This window comes from Chlorocebus sabaeus, chromosome 18, assembly GCF_047675955.1.
Source record: "Chlorocebus sabaeus isolate Y175 chromosome 18, mChlSab1.0.hap1, whole genome shotgun sequence".
In the NCBI taxonomy this organism is placed as follows: Eukaryota; Metazoa; Chordata; class Mammalia; order Primates; family Cercopithecidae; genus Chlorocebus; species Chlorocebus sabaeus.
Window position 1 is genome coordinate 3,622,987 of NC_132921.1, and position 14,325 is coordinate 3,637,311.

At 44.6% G+C, this 14,325-nt stretch overlaps 1 protein-coding gene across 6 annotated transcripts in view; it reads right to left on the reverse strand.

The window, feature by feature from the left end:
- Positions 1–14,325, reverse strand: part of ZNF236 (zinc finger protein 236) — a 147,204-nt gene that overhangs the window by 99,726 nt on the left and 33,153 nt on the right. For all 6 annotated transcript variants that reach the window (XM_037988023.2, XM_037988020.2, XM_037988022.2 and 3 more), the window contains one exon: positions 3,240–3,418. In XM_037988023.2, the coding sequence (XP_037843951.1) occupies positions 3,240–3,358 (119 nt within the window). In that variant the 5' untranslated portion in view covers positions 3,359–3,418. The remainder of the gene's footprint in view (positions 1–3,239; positions 3,419–14,325) is intronic.

Sequence of the window (14,325 nt, forward strand, 5' to 3'; positions counted from 1 at the left end):
AAATCCTACCAGAAAATTTGGCTAACTAGTCATCAGAACCTGTTTTAATAAATCAATCACATATATGTATGTGTCTGTGTGTATATGCGTTAGTTTTAAAAATCATAAAACTCATTTTTCTCTATTTTTGATGAAAAAAATGTGTTTTTTCTGGTCAAAAACTGAAATTGGGGTGGGGGAGCAAAATGTCTCTTCTAGACAAAACTTTACCTGTGATGATCAGAAACAAAGATGCTACGGGTATAATTTCTACACTGACACCTGACCCACACCATCTCCTCCAGTCTCTTGCTCTCATTACCATCTGCACACCAATGACGTCCAAACTCCTGCCTCCAGCAACTCTGCCTCCTCCTCTGGCTCCAGCCCTGGACAGCCAACTCTCGCTTGGCATTGCCTCATGGGTGGTGTCCAAAACAGAACCCTTCATTGATTCCCAACCTGCTCCTTTCCATGTCAAGACATGAAAGCTCCCTCTTGCTCAAGTTTAAGTCTCAAGAGTCCCGCTGGATTTTTCTAGTCCATCTCCAAAAGCTGCCAGTCTTACTCTGAAACACCCACAAATGTGGACACGACTCTCCACCCTCCAGCCACCATCACGGCCTCAGAACGGGTTCGGCTCTCCAGTGCACTGCTTCCACAGCCTCCAAAAAGGTCTCCCTGCTTTTGACTCCTGCCCACACACCAGGCCCAGTGCCATCCAAAAGTCTGGTCACGCCATTCCCTTTGTGCAAAACCCTCCAAGAGCTTCCGTCCCACTCATGGGAAATGCACATCCCCAGCCCCGCCAGGCAGGCTCTCCTCACACCAGCCACCTTCCTGCCCCTCACACCAGCCACCTTCCTGCCCCTCGCACCAGCCACCTTCCTGCTCCTCACACCAGCCACCTTCCTGCCCCTCACACCAGCCACCTTCCTGCCCCTCACGCCAGCCACCTTCCTGCTCCTCACACCAGCCACCTTCCTGCCTCCCATACCAGCCACCTTCCTGCTCCTCACACCAGGGAGGCTCTGCTTCCACCAACGCACTCCCTCAGCCTGAAAGGCACGTCCCCTAAGGCTGCAGGGCTCCCTGCTCCTCACCCCAGTCTCCTTCCAAAAGCCCCACTCAGAAAGGCCCACGCAGTACAGCCGCCTTCCCAGTCTCCCTCAGCCACACTGCACACAGCCATCCCACTGTCCTTCTTTCTTGACACGCACCACTATCTGAAACTGTGGTACTGGCTAACCCACTCACTTGGTCACTGCCTATCTCCCAACTAAAGGGCAGTTCTGTGAGGGCGAGGCTTCGTCTGTCTGGTTTGCCCCTCAGTCTGGAAAGACCTAGAAGCCAGAACTGTCTAAGTGCCACAAGCACCTAAACATTTTCAATCATCTTTCAAACCTCCAAGGAAACATCAAAAATGCCTGTGTCAAAGCCTCATCAGAATAAAAATCTGGAATGTATAGAGACCATGTATTATTATATTTGGGGATTTAAAAAATCACTGAAATTACCATCCAATTGGCTGGGGAAAAAAGAAAAAAAAAATCACTGAAATCATAAAGTATTAGGTGCATACCACATTAGTCAACAAGAGGCAAAATGAAAAAGAAAGACAGGAGACAGCTGATCATGTGGACGTCCAGTCCACATTTCTCAAACACAATGTCTAAGAGGATAAATAAACATCAGAGTCTTCAGGCATTTTATAAACTGTGTTAATCAACTGCCACGGGACTTCTTAATAAAAAAAGTACAGATATTTCCTAAACATTGTGGCTTAGAAGGATGGCAAGCTAAATTGATAATATAGTAGTTAAAATGATAATCGATACTGCCTTTATTTTATTTTATTTTTAGAGACAGAGTTTCACTCTGTTGCCCAGGCTGGAGTGCAGTGGCACGATCTCGGCTCACTGCAACCTCCACCTTCTCAGTACAAGCAATTCTCCTGCCTCAGCCTCCCGAGTAGCTGGGACTACAGGCATGTGCCACCATACCTGGCTAATTTTTGTATTTTTAGTAAGTACGGAGTTTCACCATGTTGGCCAGGCTGGTCTCAAACTCCTGACCTCAGGTGATCTGCCTGCCCCGGCCTCCCAAAGTGCTGGGATTACAAGCGTGAGCTACTGTGCCTGGCCTGATACTGCCTTTTAGAGTTTGTTGGAGAAAGCTAAATTGTGTGAAAACTGATTATCACCATTAGCTAACTTGAGCAAAAGGGCAAGGAAGAATATTTTATTTCACTTTATTAAGAAACAGAAATAGGCCGGGCGCGGTGGCTCAAGCCTGTAATCCCAGCACTTTGGGAGGCCGAGAGGGTGAATCACGAGGTCAGGAGATCGAGACCATCCTGGCTAACATGGTGAAACCCTGTCTCTACTAAAAAAAATACAAAAAACTAGCTGGGCGAGGTGGCGGGCACCTGTAGTCCCAGCTACTCAGGAGGCTGAGGCAGGAGAATGGCGTAAACCCGGGAGGTGGAGCTTGCAGTGAGCTGAGATCTGGCCACTGCACTCCAGCCTGGGCAACAGAGCCAGACTCCATCTCAAAAAAAAAAAAAAAAACAGAAATATCAGTAAAAATATATATTATCAGGAATTAGGTAAAATACAAATTTTTTAAAAACGTTAAGTTTGAATAAGAATAAATGTATAAATGCATTCAAATATAGTCAGTTGTTAAGATTATGAGCTCTAAAATCAGACTATTAGGGTTTAAATTTCAAACTCCTGACTTATAAGCCACAAAATCTCATGAAACTACTTGGTCCCTCTAATCTTGGTTTTCTCATCTGCAAAATGGGAACATAACAGTACTGTGGCCTAACAGGGTTGTTGTGATGATGAAATGAGGTTCTGTTTATATACACGCTAAGAACGGTGTCAGGCACATATGAGTTTTAACAGCTGGGTACTACAAACTAATTTATTAAAAGGAGTACTAATTAAACCCTTGTGAGTCTAGTTTACATATTTTGTTACCTACCCATAAACATGTATTGCCAGTACCCTGTTCTACAGCTTTCAACATTATAATACTAGGTAAACACTTCTACTCACATAGCCTGACGCTATTCATTAATGTGTAGGATGCACCGTGCATGTTATAAAAGACATTCTAACAACAAATTATCTGTGGGGTTCCACTTTGCTGGGTTCTTGCTGCAAGTATTTCTACTGGGTCATAGCAAAGTACGCCAGCTTTTAACATATTAGATGGATTTTTGACCAAGCCCATGTAATGACTCATATTACCTAATTTTGTAATGAGTCTTCATGTGTTCCTTCAGCTCTGAGGAGGTCTCGAACTCTTTCTTGCAGGCCTTGCAGGCATGCTGCCGGGTTCCAGCCAGCTCCTGGCGGTGCTCCTCCATGTGCACGGCCAGCTGACTCTGCAGAGTAAACTCATCCCCACACTCAGAACAGATGAGATTCTGGAACAGAAAACCCATCGGTGAGCAGAGCAAACCTTTCAAAACCACTCCTTCTTCAAAGAACTGGTATGATCAACAGTAAACACACAAATTAAATGAAAACTACTTGGTCCCTCTAATCTTGGTTTTGATCTAATACTTTCCTCTGGAACAAGCATCACTTTCATCTCTCAAAAATGTATTTGAATATACAAAAATCATTTCTTTATTGGAAGAAAAAGATGGAAACACTGGGAAAAGGGTGAGAGAGCAACACAATTTTTGAGCAAAATGAGTTCTGTTTTGAACTGGTATTGGGCAATGGCACTGGGTCCGCCTATTCCGTGAGCACTTTAGAGAAGCAGGATGACCTCAGCACTACACGGGGTCAGGAAAGAATTCAAACTAAGATTATGGTTTAAGAGATGACCTTGAAACAAAATGACAGCTTTCAAGTTTTTAATAGATAGATCGCATCATTGTCTCACTGAGGCTGTTAATTGATACTACCTCTAGTTATACTGCAGAAAAAGACAAAGAAAAGTGAAATATTTTGAGAAATCCAAAAATCATGTAAATAACTTTAAAGTAGTATTATTGTATAATAATTTAAGGAAATAATAAACTACTAGATTTTTAGTGACTTGTTGATAAAAGAAAATTTGTTCTAGGAAACTCCCCACAAAAGAAACTATCATAATTTGACACAGCTCTTTAAAAAAATAAAAAAGTCTGCAGTCCCGAATGCATATGGCAAAAGAAAATGCACGGCTTTCATTGCCAATGATTCTCCACCGCGCCTCCTGTCTCAAAATCACATCGCAAAACCCCCTGCAGCCCGCTCCTCTCTGTACTGTTACTGCCCTGGTTCACATCCACCCTCTTTTCACTTACTCTTTTACCAGATGATCTGATTCATGTGTTTCAGGGATATCTACACGGATATTACTCAGGCATTTGTTGGATCTGTCTGAGTTACAACCCCAGTTTATGCACAACGTACTCAGATGGTGTAAGCAGGATCCAGCACCTCCCAGGCCAAAGCCAAGACCTGACAGCTTACAGACGGCTACATCACCGTCTTTCTGCTTTCCCTCCTGCAAGCCAAAAAGAGCCAGGATGCTCCTCCTTCCCCCTGCCCGCCCTGGCAACACTTAAGGAAGTCTTCCACAAGGAGAACAACACCCCATGTATAGTCACAGGCCACTAGGACAACAGGCCTTCCGCTCACTGTATTCTCCATACAGAGTTAACATCACGTCTCTCACCTAGAAGCAGAGGCTGTCCTGGGGTAATTCTCATGATGCTAAGTGGCCACAGGAAATCATCAAGAGAAATGCATGGCATTTTAATCTGTCTCCACCTTGCTGAAGATATGATCATCTCTAAAAGACCAGAGTGTGCAATGCTAGGTACTGACTGCCTCAAGGCTGCTTTCCTGTCCACCCCCAGCCCTAGGATGGCAGCATGTGTTCACCAGACTCTGCGTGCGTGGGATTTCCCCTTTCTCAGATCCCACCACATCGTCATCCTGTCCCGTCCTGGCCTTCTCAGAAGCCATGCTTCTTTTCCTAGTGCAGTGTGCCTCTGCTGACCTCAGGTACTGCTCAACACACAAAATAAACCCAAAACCCACCCCACAAAACGCTGCTCTTCTCTCAACACTTATAGAACCTGATCCATCACTATTCATTTCTACGTGCTACTGAGATGATCAATAAATGTGAACAATGTCTTCCGTGAGAAAGCTGTTTTGTGTGAGTGTGTGTGGGCATGCACGCGTTGTTTCTCCAAACATTCTATAACACCCCTTAAAGGAAGTGATTTACTCAAAAAATAATGTGACCTTCAATAATTATGTGACTTTAAGAAAAATTCCTAAGTGATTTAAAAACTACAGTAATTTTTCTGGTTTACTCTTCCGGGTTTGAGATTTATTTGGACAGAGGAGTGACCACTATGAATTTTAGACTATAAATCTCAATAGGGCAGTAACTAAAAATTAGATTTCGGTGTTCTGAAAGTAAAAACTTAAAAATGGAACACCTTAAACTAAAAAGTCAATTATAGTTCCTAAGTACATATAAGAAGACATGTTTACAGGTTATTTTTTAAACCAATTTTAATGAGGCATACTTTACATATAACAAATGCACCCATTTTAACTCTAACTTTTTACTACTACAATCCAATGTTGATCATTTCAGAGTTTAACCCTTAGAAAGCAATTTTAGTCCTATTTCCAAGTTTTCAGGGGACCCTGCACTGGTACCCCCAATACTGTCTGCACCCAAAAAACTGCTGGGTGCTTCGCCGACTTTCATTTCACCTCATCTTCAATCTCACTGAAGGAGCAACAGTCGCTCCCCCAGACCTCAATGCACCTGCACTTTCTACCAAACGGAGCAGCTTTCTTCAGAAGGCTCTCTGACTGTCCTAAGTGGTGAATAGTTTAAAAAGCAATAATTCCAACAGCTGTCACTAGTTGAATTCTCTACCTGCCAGGAACTGTGCTGGGCCATTTTATGTTCGGAGTAAGTTTCTTGGAGACAATGTATTGTTAGATCATATGAGAGGTTTTTTTTGTTTTGTTTTGTTTTGTTTCATGGAGTTTCACTTCATTGCCCAGGCTGGAGTGCAATGGCATGATCTCAGCTCACTGCAACCTCCACCTCCCGGGTTCAAGCAATTCTCCTGCCTCATCCTCCCGAGTAACTGGGATTACAGGCATCCGCCACAACGCCCAGCTGATTTTTGTATTTTTAGTAGAGATGGGGTTTCACCATGTTGGCCAGGCTGGTCTCGAACTCCTGACCTCAGGTGACCCACCCACCTCGGCCTCCCAAAGTGCTGGGATTACAGGTATGAGCCACCTTGCCTGGCCAGCAAGGTCTTTTAATTCACGTACTTACATTTAAAATAATTATTGGTATCTGAAGTCTGTCATTATTTGTTGTTCATTCATGTTTCTTTTCCTCTGCTTCTCTTCGTCCCTTCCTGAATTACTTTTTGGAATTTCTTAGAATTCATTTTGATTTATTAGTAGTATTTTTTAGTACATTGCTTCGTACAGCATTCTTGGAGATTGTTCTAGGTAGGATTATACATACGGAACTTATCACAATCTACTGGCATCGACATTTTACCACCTTGAGAGAAGTACAGAAAACCTTATTTCCATTCAAAGTCTTGCACCCTTTCCCCTCTTTAAATATCACTGTCCTATTTCCTCCATGTACACTGAGCACACCAGATGATAATTTCTGCTTTGACCATTAACTATGATTTAAGAATTCATAAGGAGAAGAACATTGTATTATACTCACCCCAATTTTGTATTCTTACTCATTCTTTTTGTATTAGGGTTTTCCAGAGAAACAGAACAAAGAGAACGCAGGTGCATGTTTGTGTTTGTACATATTTGTTGGCCACGCACGGTGGCTCACGCCTGTAATCCCAGCACATTGGGAGGCCAAGGCAGGCGGATCACCTGAGGTCAGGAGTTCAAGACCAGCCTGGCCAACATGGTGAAACCCCATCTCTACTAAAAATATAAAAACTAGCTGGGTGCGGTGGTGGACACCTGTAATCCCAGCTACTCAGGAGGTTGAGGCAGGAGAATTGCTTGAATCCAGGAGACGGAGGCTGCAGTGAGCCGACACAATGCCACTGCACTCCAGCCTCCGCAACAGAGTGAGACACTGTCTCAAAAAACAAACAAACAAACAAAAAACATATTTGTTGTAAGAAATTGGCTCTCATGATTATGGAGGCTGACAAGCCCCAAATCTGCAGTGTGGGATGGCAGATGGAGACCTAGGAGAGCTGATAATGTAAGTGACATCCAAAGGCCACCTGCGGGAGAATCTCCCTCACTTGGGGAAGTCAGTCTTTCATTCTATTCAGGTCTGACTGAAGGAGGCTCACCCACATCATGGAGGGCAATCTGCTTACTCAATGGTTTAAATGTTAATCTCATCCAAAAACACTCTCCACATTCACACATAAAATTAACCACCACACCATTCTTCTTTTTTTTCTGAAGTTCCAAGCCTCCTTCTGGTGTCATTTCCTTTCTGTTTGGAGAACTTCTTTTAATGATTCTTTAAGGGTAAGTCTGCTAGCAAGTTTGTTTTCCTTCATCTAAGAAAGTCTTTATTTCACCTTCGTTCCTGAAGGACATTTTACCACATATAGAATTTGTAGCCAGGCATGGTGGCTCACACGTGTAATCCCAGGACTTTGGAGGCAGAGGTGGGAGGATTGCTTGAGCCCATGAGTTTGAGACCAGCCTGGGCAACACAGCAAGACTCCATCTCTAATTTAAAAAAAAAAAAAGATTTTGTAATTGACAATTATTTTCTTTCAGCAATTGAAAAATTTTGTGCTTTTTCTTTTAGCTTCCATGGAGGCAGATGAGAAATTCGCTGTCACCTGAATTGGTGTCCTTCTGTAAACAAAAGATCATTTCTCTCTAGTCTCTCACAAGATTTTTTTCTGAGGTTTAGTTTTCAAATGTTTGATTATGATATGTCTTGGTGTGTATTTCTTTGGGTTTATCCTGTTTTGAATTCTTAAATCTGTGAGTTATGACTTTTACCAAGTCTAGGTCATTTTCAGCCATTATTTCTTCTAATACATTTCCAGCCCCACACTCCTTCTCCTATCCTTCTGTGATGACCATGATGCAAATGTAGAATTTTCTGTTATTGTCCCCAAGTTCCCTGAGGCCCTATTAATTTTTCTAGTTCTTCTCTGTTGCTCAGCCGAGGTCATTCCTGCTGCTCTATCTTCAGGTTCTCCTCTGATTCTCTTCTGTCCTCTCTGGTCCACCAGGGAGCCCTTCTACTGAGTTCTTTAGTTCAATCATGGGATTTTTCAGTTCTATAATTTCCCTTTGGTTCTTTCTTCTATTTCTTTCTTCCGTTTTTTCATTTGTTTCAAAACTCATAAAGCATTTTCTTGATAGCTGCTTTAAAGTACTTGTCAGATAATTCCAATGTCCAGGCCCTCTTCATGTTGGTATCGCTCTTTCCTTGTTCCAGTCGGGACTGTGCTGGCTCGTGTCTGTGTCCTGGACACTTTGGGTGTTAAACTGTGGGACCAGTTCTCGGGCTCTCCTTTCACCAGCAGCTGCCCTGTTCAGATGCAGTGTAAGGACCAGCAGCAGTGGAGACCCACTTCGCAGAGCTCCACTGACCCCAGAGGGGAGGAAAGCACAGAGCAGACTTGTCCGTCTTGCATGGTTCCATCTCACCACTGATGGGGAGGAAAGCCCAGCTCCTTACTGGACCCACTGACACACTCTAGAGGGAGAATCAGAACACTGCCTGCTCCTGCTAAGGGAGGATGGGAGGCGGGCTTCCAGATAGACTCTGCCCACACGCTGGGAGGGGAATTCTGGGCATCTCCTCCCTCTGCCAGGAGAATCCCCCTCCTGGATGCAAAGTTAGCTCCTGCTTGGGCCCAACGGGAAATCGAAGTGCTGCCAGCTCCCAAAGGATGGGGGCAGAATGGGGTAGAAGTTCAATGCTGCACTCGGCTCCGCCAAGCAGCTTTTCAGTTGGCATTTCACTGGAACTGAATAAATACCATAAAAAGATTTTCTATTCTGTTGGACCCATCTTTTCCCAGTACTGGCTGAGGGAAACCAGCTTTTCTTGGAGTGTTTTTCTTCTCCGCTTGTTGGCAGAAGGCTGCAGGCTCCTTCAACACCCTGTCCAGGTGTCTGGGAGGAAGAAAAGAAACCCAGGACAGGCACGATGGCTCACGCCTGTAATCCCAGGACTTTGGGAGGCCGAGGCGGGCGGATCACGAGGTCAGGAGATCGAGACCATCCTGGCTAACACGGTGAAACCCTGTCTACTAAAAATACAAAAACTAGCCAGACGCGGTGGCGGCGCCTGTAGTCCCAGCTACTCTGGAGGCTGAGGCAGGAGAACTGCTTGAACCCAGGAGACAGAGCTTGCAGTAAGCCGGATGGTGCCACTGCACTCCAGCCTGGGCAACAAGAGAGAAACTCTGTCTCAGAAAAAAAAAAAAAAAAAAATCCCAGGGAGCTGACGGCCACGTTATTCCTCAGGTCCCTCCAACTGTCCGCCACCTATGGTGCCTTTCAGAGTCGCTCTGTGCCTGCTGGCTGGTTATCTCTAACGACAATAAGTGATACGGGGGACCCCTAGGAGAAGGAAGCTGCTCCATCATGGCTGGGACCTTAGAGGTTATTTTTAAATACAACTAAAGGTCAGAAATTATCCCTCTAGTTACTATTAATATGCCATATTCAAATCAATTAACTGAAAAACCAAACACAAAATGCAAAGGCAGCGAGGAATATATTATTTTGACATACAGGAAAAGACTTATAACTGTGCTCCAATACTGATTCTTCTTTTCTTACGCAATAATAGACTTACTGGCTGAGCACACAGCTAATCAGCTCAGCACTATTTGGGGGCCGCCCCAACCACCAGATCACTGGCGTGATGACTACGTTCTACCCAACTGGATGTGAGCAGGACTGAAATGCATCTTCCAGATCATATCTTTAAAGAGAGGCAGTGCACATTCCTCCTCCCATTCCCACTGTAAACTATGCGACAGAAGCAAAGAACTCACAGAGATAGCAAATGAAGATGCTGGACAAGCCTGAGGGCAGGGCTGCCCTACCAGCTCTATACCACATACGCCAGGCTGCCAGGTGAGGCACAGTCACAAACCCTCACCTAAGCACCGACACAACGGTAGGAAAAAAGAGAGCCAACATATTGTCAACATGTTATTATAGAACAAGCACAGTGAGGCCTTTTTCCCCTCTGCTCATGTAAATCTTGAGCTCAGTATGAGGTTGCTAAGGTCAGGTGGCTGAATATGATAGCCCAACTTCCAGAACCCTTCCTCTGGCAGCACAGACACGCAGTGCCAAGGAAGAAGTGAAGCATCCTCACAGCTCCCTCACCAGCTTCATGCCAGAGTTCAGCAAAGCCTCTTCCACGACTCTTCCCTGCTTTCTTCTCCTGTTATCACGTATTAATCAAAGCAGCCTGCTGTGTGCTGAAGGGAGAAACCAGAAGCAGGGGTGAGTAGTAACAGAAATGTAAAGTCAAGCAATTTCAGAAAATACAATATTTCCCAAAGTCTTTTCAAAAAAATTTAAAAACGAGTCAGAAGCTAAGGAATGTGTAAGTTCTTACAACCACAATAGCGAGAGACGAAGGGAGCTGGAGTTTTATAAACAGAACTGAGGGTTCGGATGAGAGTAGGCTGCACAAAGTTCAGATGATGCGGTCCTACTCAGGACACCACGGCATAACAAAACTACACAACAGCAGAGGCAGGGACTGAAGCAAACAGCAAAGAATGTGAGCACCACTGTGGGAAGTGATATGGACAAGAACCTGGCCCGTCTGTGGAAGAGAAAACAGGACGAAGGGAAGGTTTTCAAAATAAGGTATAAATACTTTAGAACATCTGCAAATGACAGATGACAGTTGTTTCTCTTTCCAGTTACGGAGGAAATCACAGTGAATTATCAAAAGGCACATCTGAAGCAACTTCAGGATGGAAAACGGCAAAGCTCGCTGTTCTGGTGACCCCATTAGATGGGTGTAGCCTTATAGGTAAATCTTTACCCTTCATGTCATCCTCGGGTTGGGCCACCCAGAGCGTGTGGCGTGCGCAGACTCTTCAACCACCTTTACCCACCTGTGTCATCCTAACAGAGGATTCACACATACCCCTCCAGTTTCACCTCTCTGCCTAGACCACACGGCTCAACATTTCAGCTCTCCCGCCAACGTTCCCACGGCCCTGACTCCTTTGCTATTCCAGATCACACACTTCAGAAGCCCCCACCTCCAGGCAAACCACCATCTCTACTCCTCCCAGCGGCTAAGTGGCGGAAAGGAGACCACCCCCCCGCCCAGCCCAGACTCCACAACCAGATGGGCTCTCAGTTTCCGGGGCCGCCCACGGATGTGCCCCACTCAGGCTCTGCTCCCATTTCCCAAAATAGGCCTCCCGTGCAGATCTCTAGATGCCTCGGGCCACCCCATGTTTTTGGTGAAGACAGTAATGTTTCCATTTCCCAGAGAAACGGGGGGTCTAAGGCCTCAGCCCCAACCCATGAACTGAGGCACCGCAGTGCACCATGACAAGCTTATGAGGAGGCCCAGGAACAGGTCACACGTTCAAGGAAAACGGCGGTGCTCCACACTGTCCAATGACACCCAGAAACTAGATTGAGGTACTTCAGTTTCAATAACATCACGTCTTTGTGAAGCTAAGTTTCCGCGGTTGCTGTGGTTAGAGATCAAAGATGGAGTGAAGAATCATGTGGAACAGAAAACTCCAAAATCAATGTGAAAATGACTGCAAATAGGAAACGCAAGGATATAGAGGCTGTGCAGTACCCAACACACCTGGGTTGGTCTTTCAAATAACCATTAAGTTATTAAGACAAATACTTACTAGATCATACAGATCTAACTGGTTAATACACAGACCCTTGGGTTCTGCCTGAAAGTCTATGAAAAACTTCATGAGACACTAAGAAAGCACAGTCTGAGGAAGGCTGGGAACGCGTGCGAGACATACCAGGAGCTGCTCCAATTCTGCCTCCACCTGAGCCCTCTCCCCCTTCCTCCTCCACCCGCACCTGCCTCCACCTGAGCCCTCTCCCCCTTCCTCCTCCACCTGCACCCGCCTCCACCTGAGCCCCTTCCACTTCTTCCAGGGTCAAAAGAGAAGTCTCTCATCCATTCAAAACTAACTGCTCCCTTGTAAAATGTCACTCTTTTCCCCTCCAGATAGGGACCTCTGAAAATGGATATTACAGCAATGTTAAACTGTGATCACTGTTTTGTGAAATAAAGAAAACTGTCTGTGTTTTTAGGGGCTACATCCTGAAGTACTTAGTGGTAAAATAACGTGAAATCTGTAGCTTACTCGAAAATTGTTCAAAAAAGGGAGAAGGGGGGAGGTGAGATCTGACAAATTTATCAATTGGTGAGTCCAGGAAAAGGTTATACAAATATCCATTGTACTATTATTTAAAATCTTCACTTTGGAATCTTTCAAAATAAAAAGCTAGGTGAATATGCCATGACTACACACTATGAAAACAAATAAATGATATAAGGGTGATTTTTTTTAAAAACTGTGCATATGCTAGTTGCGAACAACACAGAATCAAAAACTTATTACCCATTATTATGTGTAGATGAGGCTGCATAGAGAATCAGGAAGGATGGCAGGGAAAACTAACACACACAAATGCATCGCCTTCCTACAGGCAAGTAACACACAACATACGGCCAAAACACCTCCCTACACAGTATCAGTAGAATCTTAAAATACTTAAGAAATGTAAAAAGTGTACTGAATCCATAGTAATCAAACATCGCTGATGTTTTCACATTTCGTGTTCTCATAAAGATTGAACATTATAAACATGTTCAGTTCTCCCCTGAACCTAAATATTTAGTACAATAAAAACACCAGCCTATATTTAACTATATAAAATTCTAAATTTTACATGTTATGATAAGCCAGAAAAAGAAAATAATATACAAACATTTGCCAGCCTGGGCAAGAGAGCCAGACTCCGCCTCAAAAAAAAAAAAAATATATATATATATATATATATATATATACACAAACATTTGCTTCTCATTACAAAGCGAGATACAGCAGAGATACACTAGAAAAGCAGGAAGGCAGCCCAGGAAAGGCCGAGGCGAGTGGGCGGGCAAGGGTGCAGGAGACAGGCTCTCCTCCAAATGTACCTGCCTGTGTCACTTTGACTTTTACCATTTGGTTAATATCCACATATTCAAAAACTAAACCCCAAGCCTTCCACTCTCCTCTGCTTTGAACTGTGTCTTTTGGTCAGATAATGTAACCTGAAGGAGGGCGGTCAACTGAGGGCCTGGAATCATAAGAATGGGAAGGGAGAGGTCCTACATGGCAGCAAACTGAAGCAGGTGACCCTGCTGACTTCACAAAACCACGGCAGAGGAGGAAGACCATATTTAATTATGCCTGCCATCTAAAGCAGGGTCGGGTGGCTGGCTTGAGATATGTGGACATCCTGAGGGCTGTTGGATAGGAAGACCACGGGGGTCCCGGCGGAGCAAACGGCTCCTTCAGAGCAGCCAGGATGAGAGAGTGAGTGATGATGCTGGTGCTGGCAGGCGCCGGGTCCTGGGAGAGAAGGAGCCCACATAGGAACTGGGGGAAGGCCCTGCAAGAGGAGCCCACACAGGAACTACGGGGAAGCGGGGAGGTCCTGCGAGAGAAGGAGCCCACATAGGAACTGGGGGGAGGTGGGGAGGCCCTGCGAGAGAAGGAGTCCACATAGGAACTGGGGGGACTTGGGGAGGCCCTGCGAGAGAAGGGGTCCACGTGGGAAGTAGGGGTAGGCGGGGAGGCCCCGCGGGGATAGGCTACACTGCAGCATCAGTGTGGACGCGTGCCTTCCATGAGAGTTCTGCTCTGTATGTATAAGGATCTGTACCAGGCAGATCTGTGTGGGATGTTCCAGACGTGTGGGATATTTTAGAAAATAATTTTAGAATTGGGAAGCATTTCTAATCAAGCCACAAGAACCAGAATCTATAAATGAACAGATTGAAAATTTGAGTCCATCACAATTTAAAAATTTCTGCCAGGAAGAGAAAAATAACGAAACCAGAAAGCAAGAAAGAATTCTATCACGCAAGGTAGAAAAACCTAACTTTCCAGGAATGTAAATACTTTACACAAGTCTGCAAGAATAAGACCAATAATCCCCACACAACCACCTTGCAAAAAAATTGTTTAATTAAAATTAAAAAAATTATTCATGGCTAATAAACATGGAAAGATGCTAAGCTGCACTCATAATTAAAGAAATATAAATTAAAACAAAAACATACCATCTTTAAATT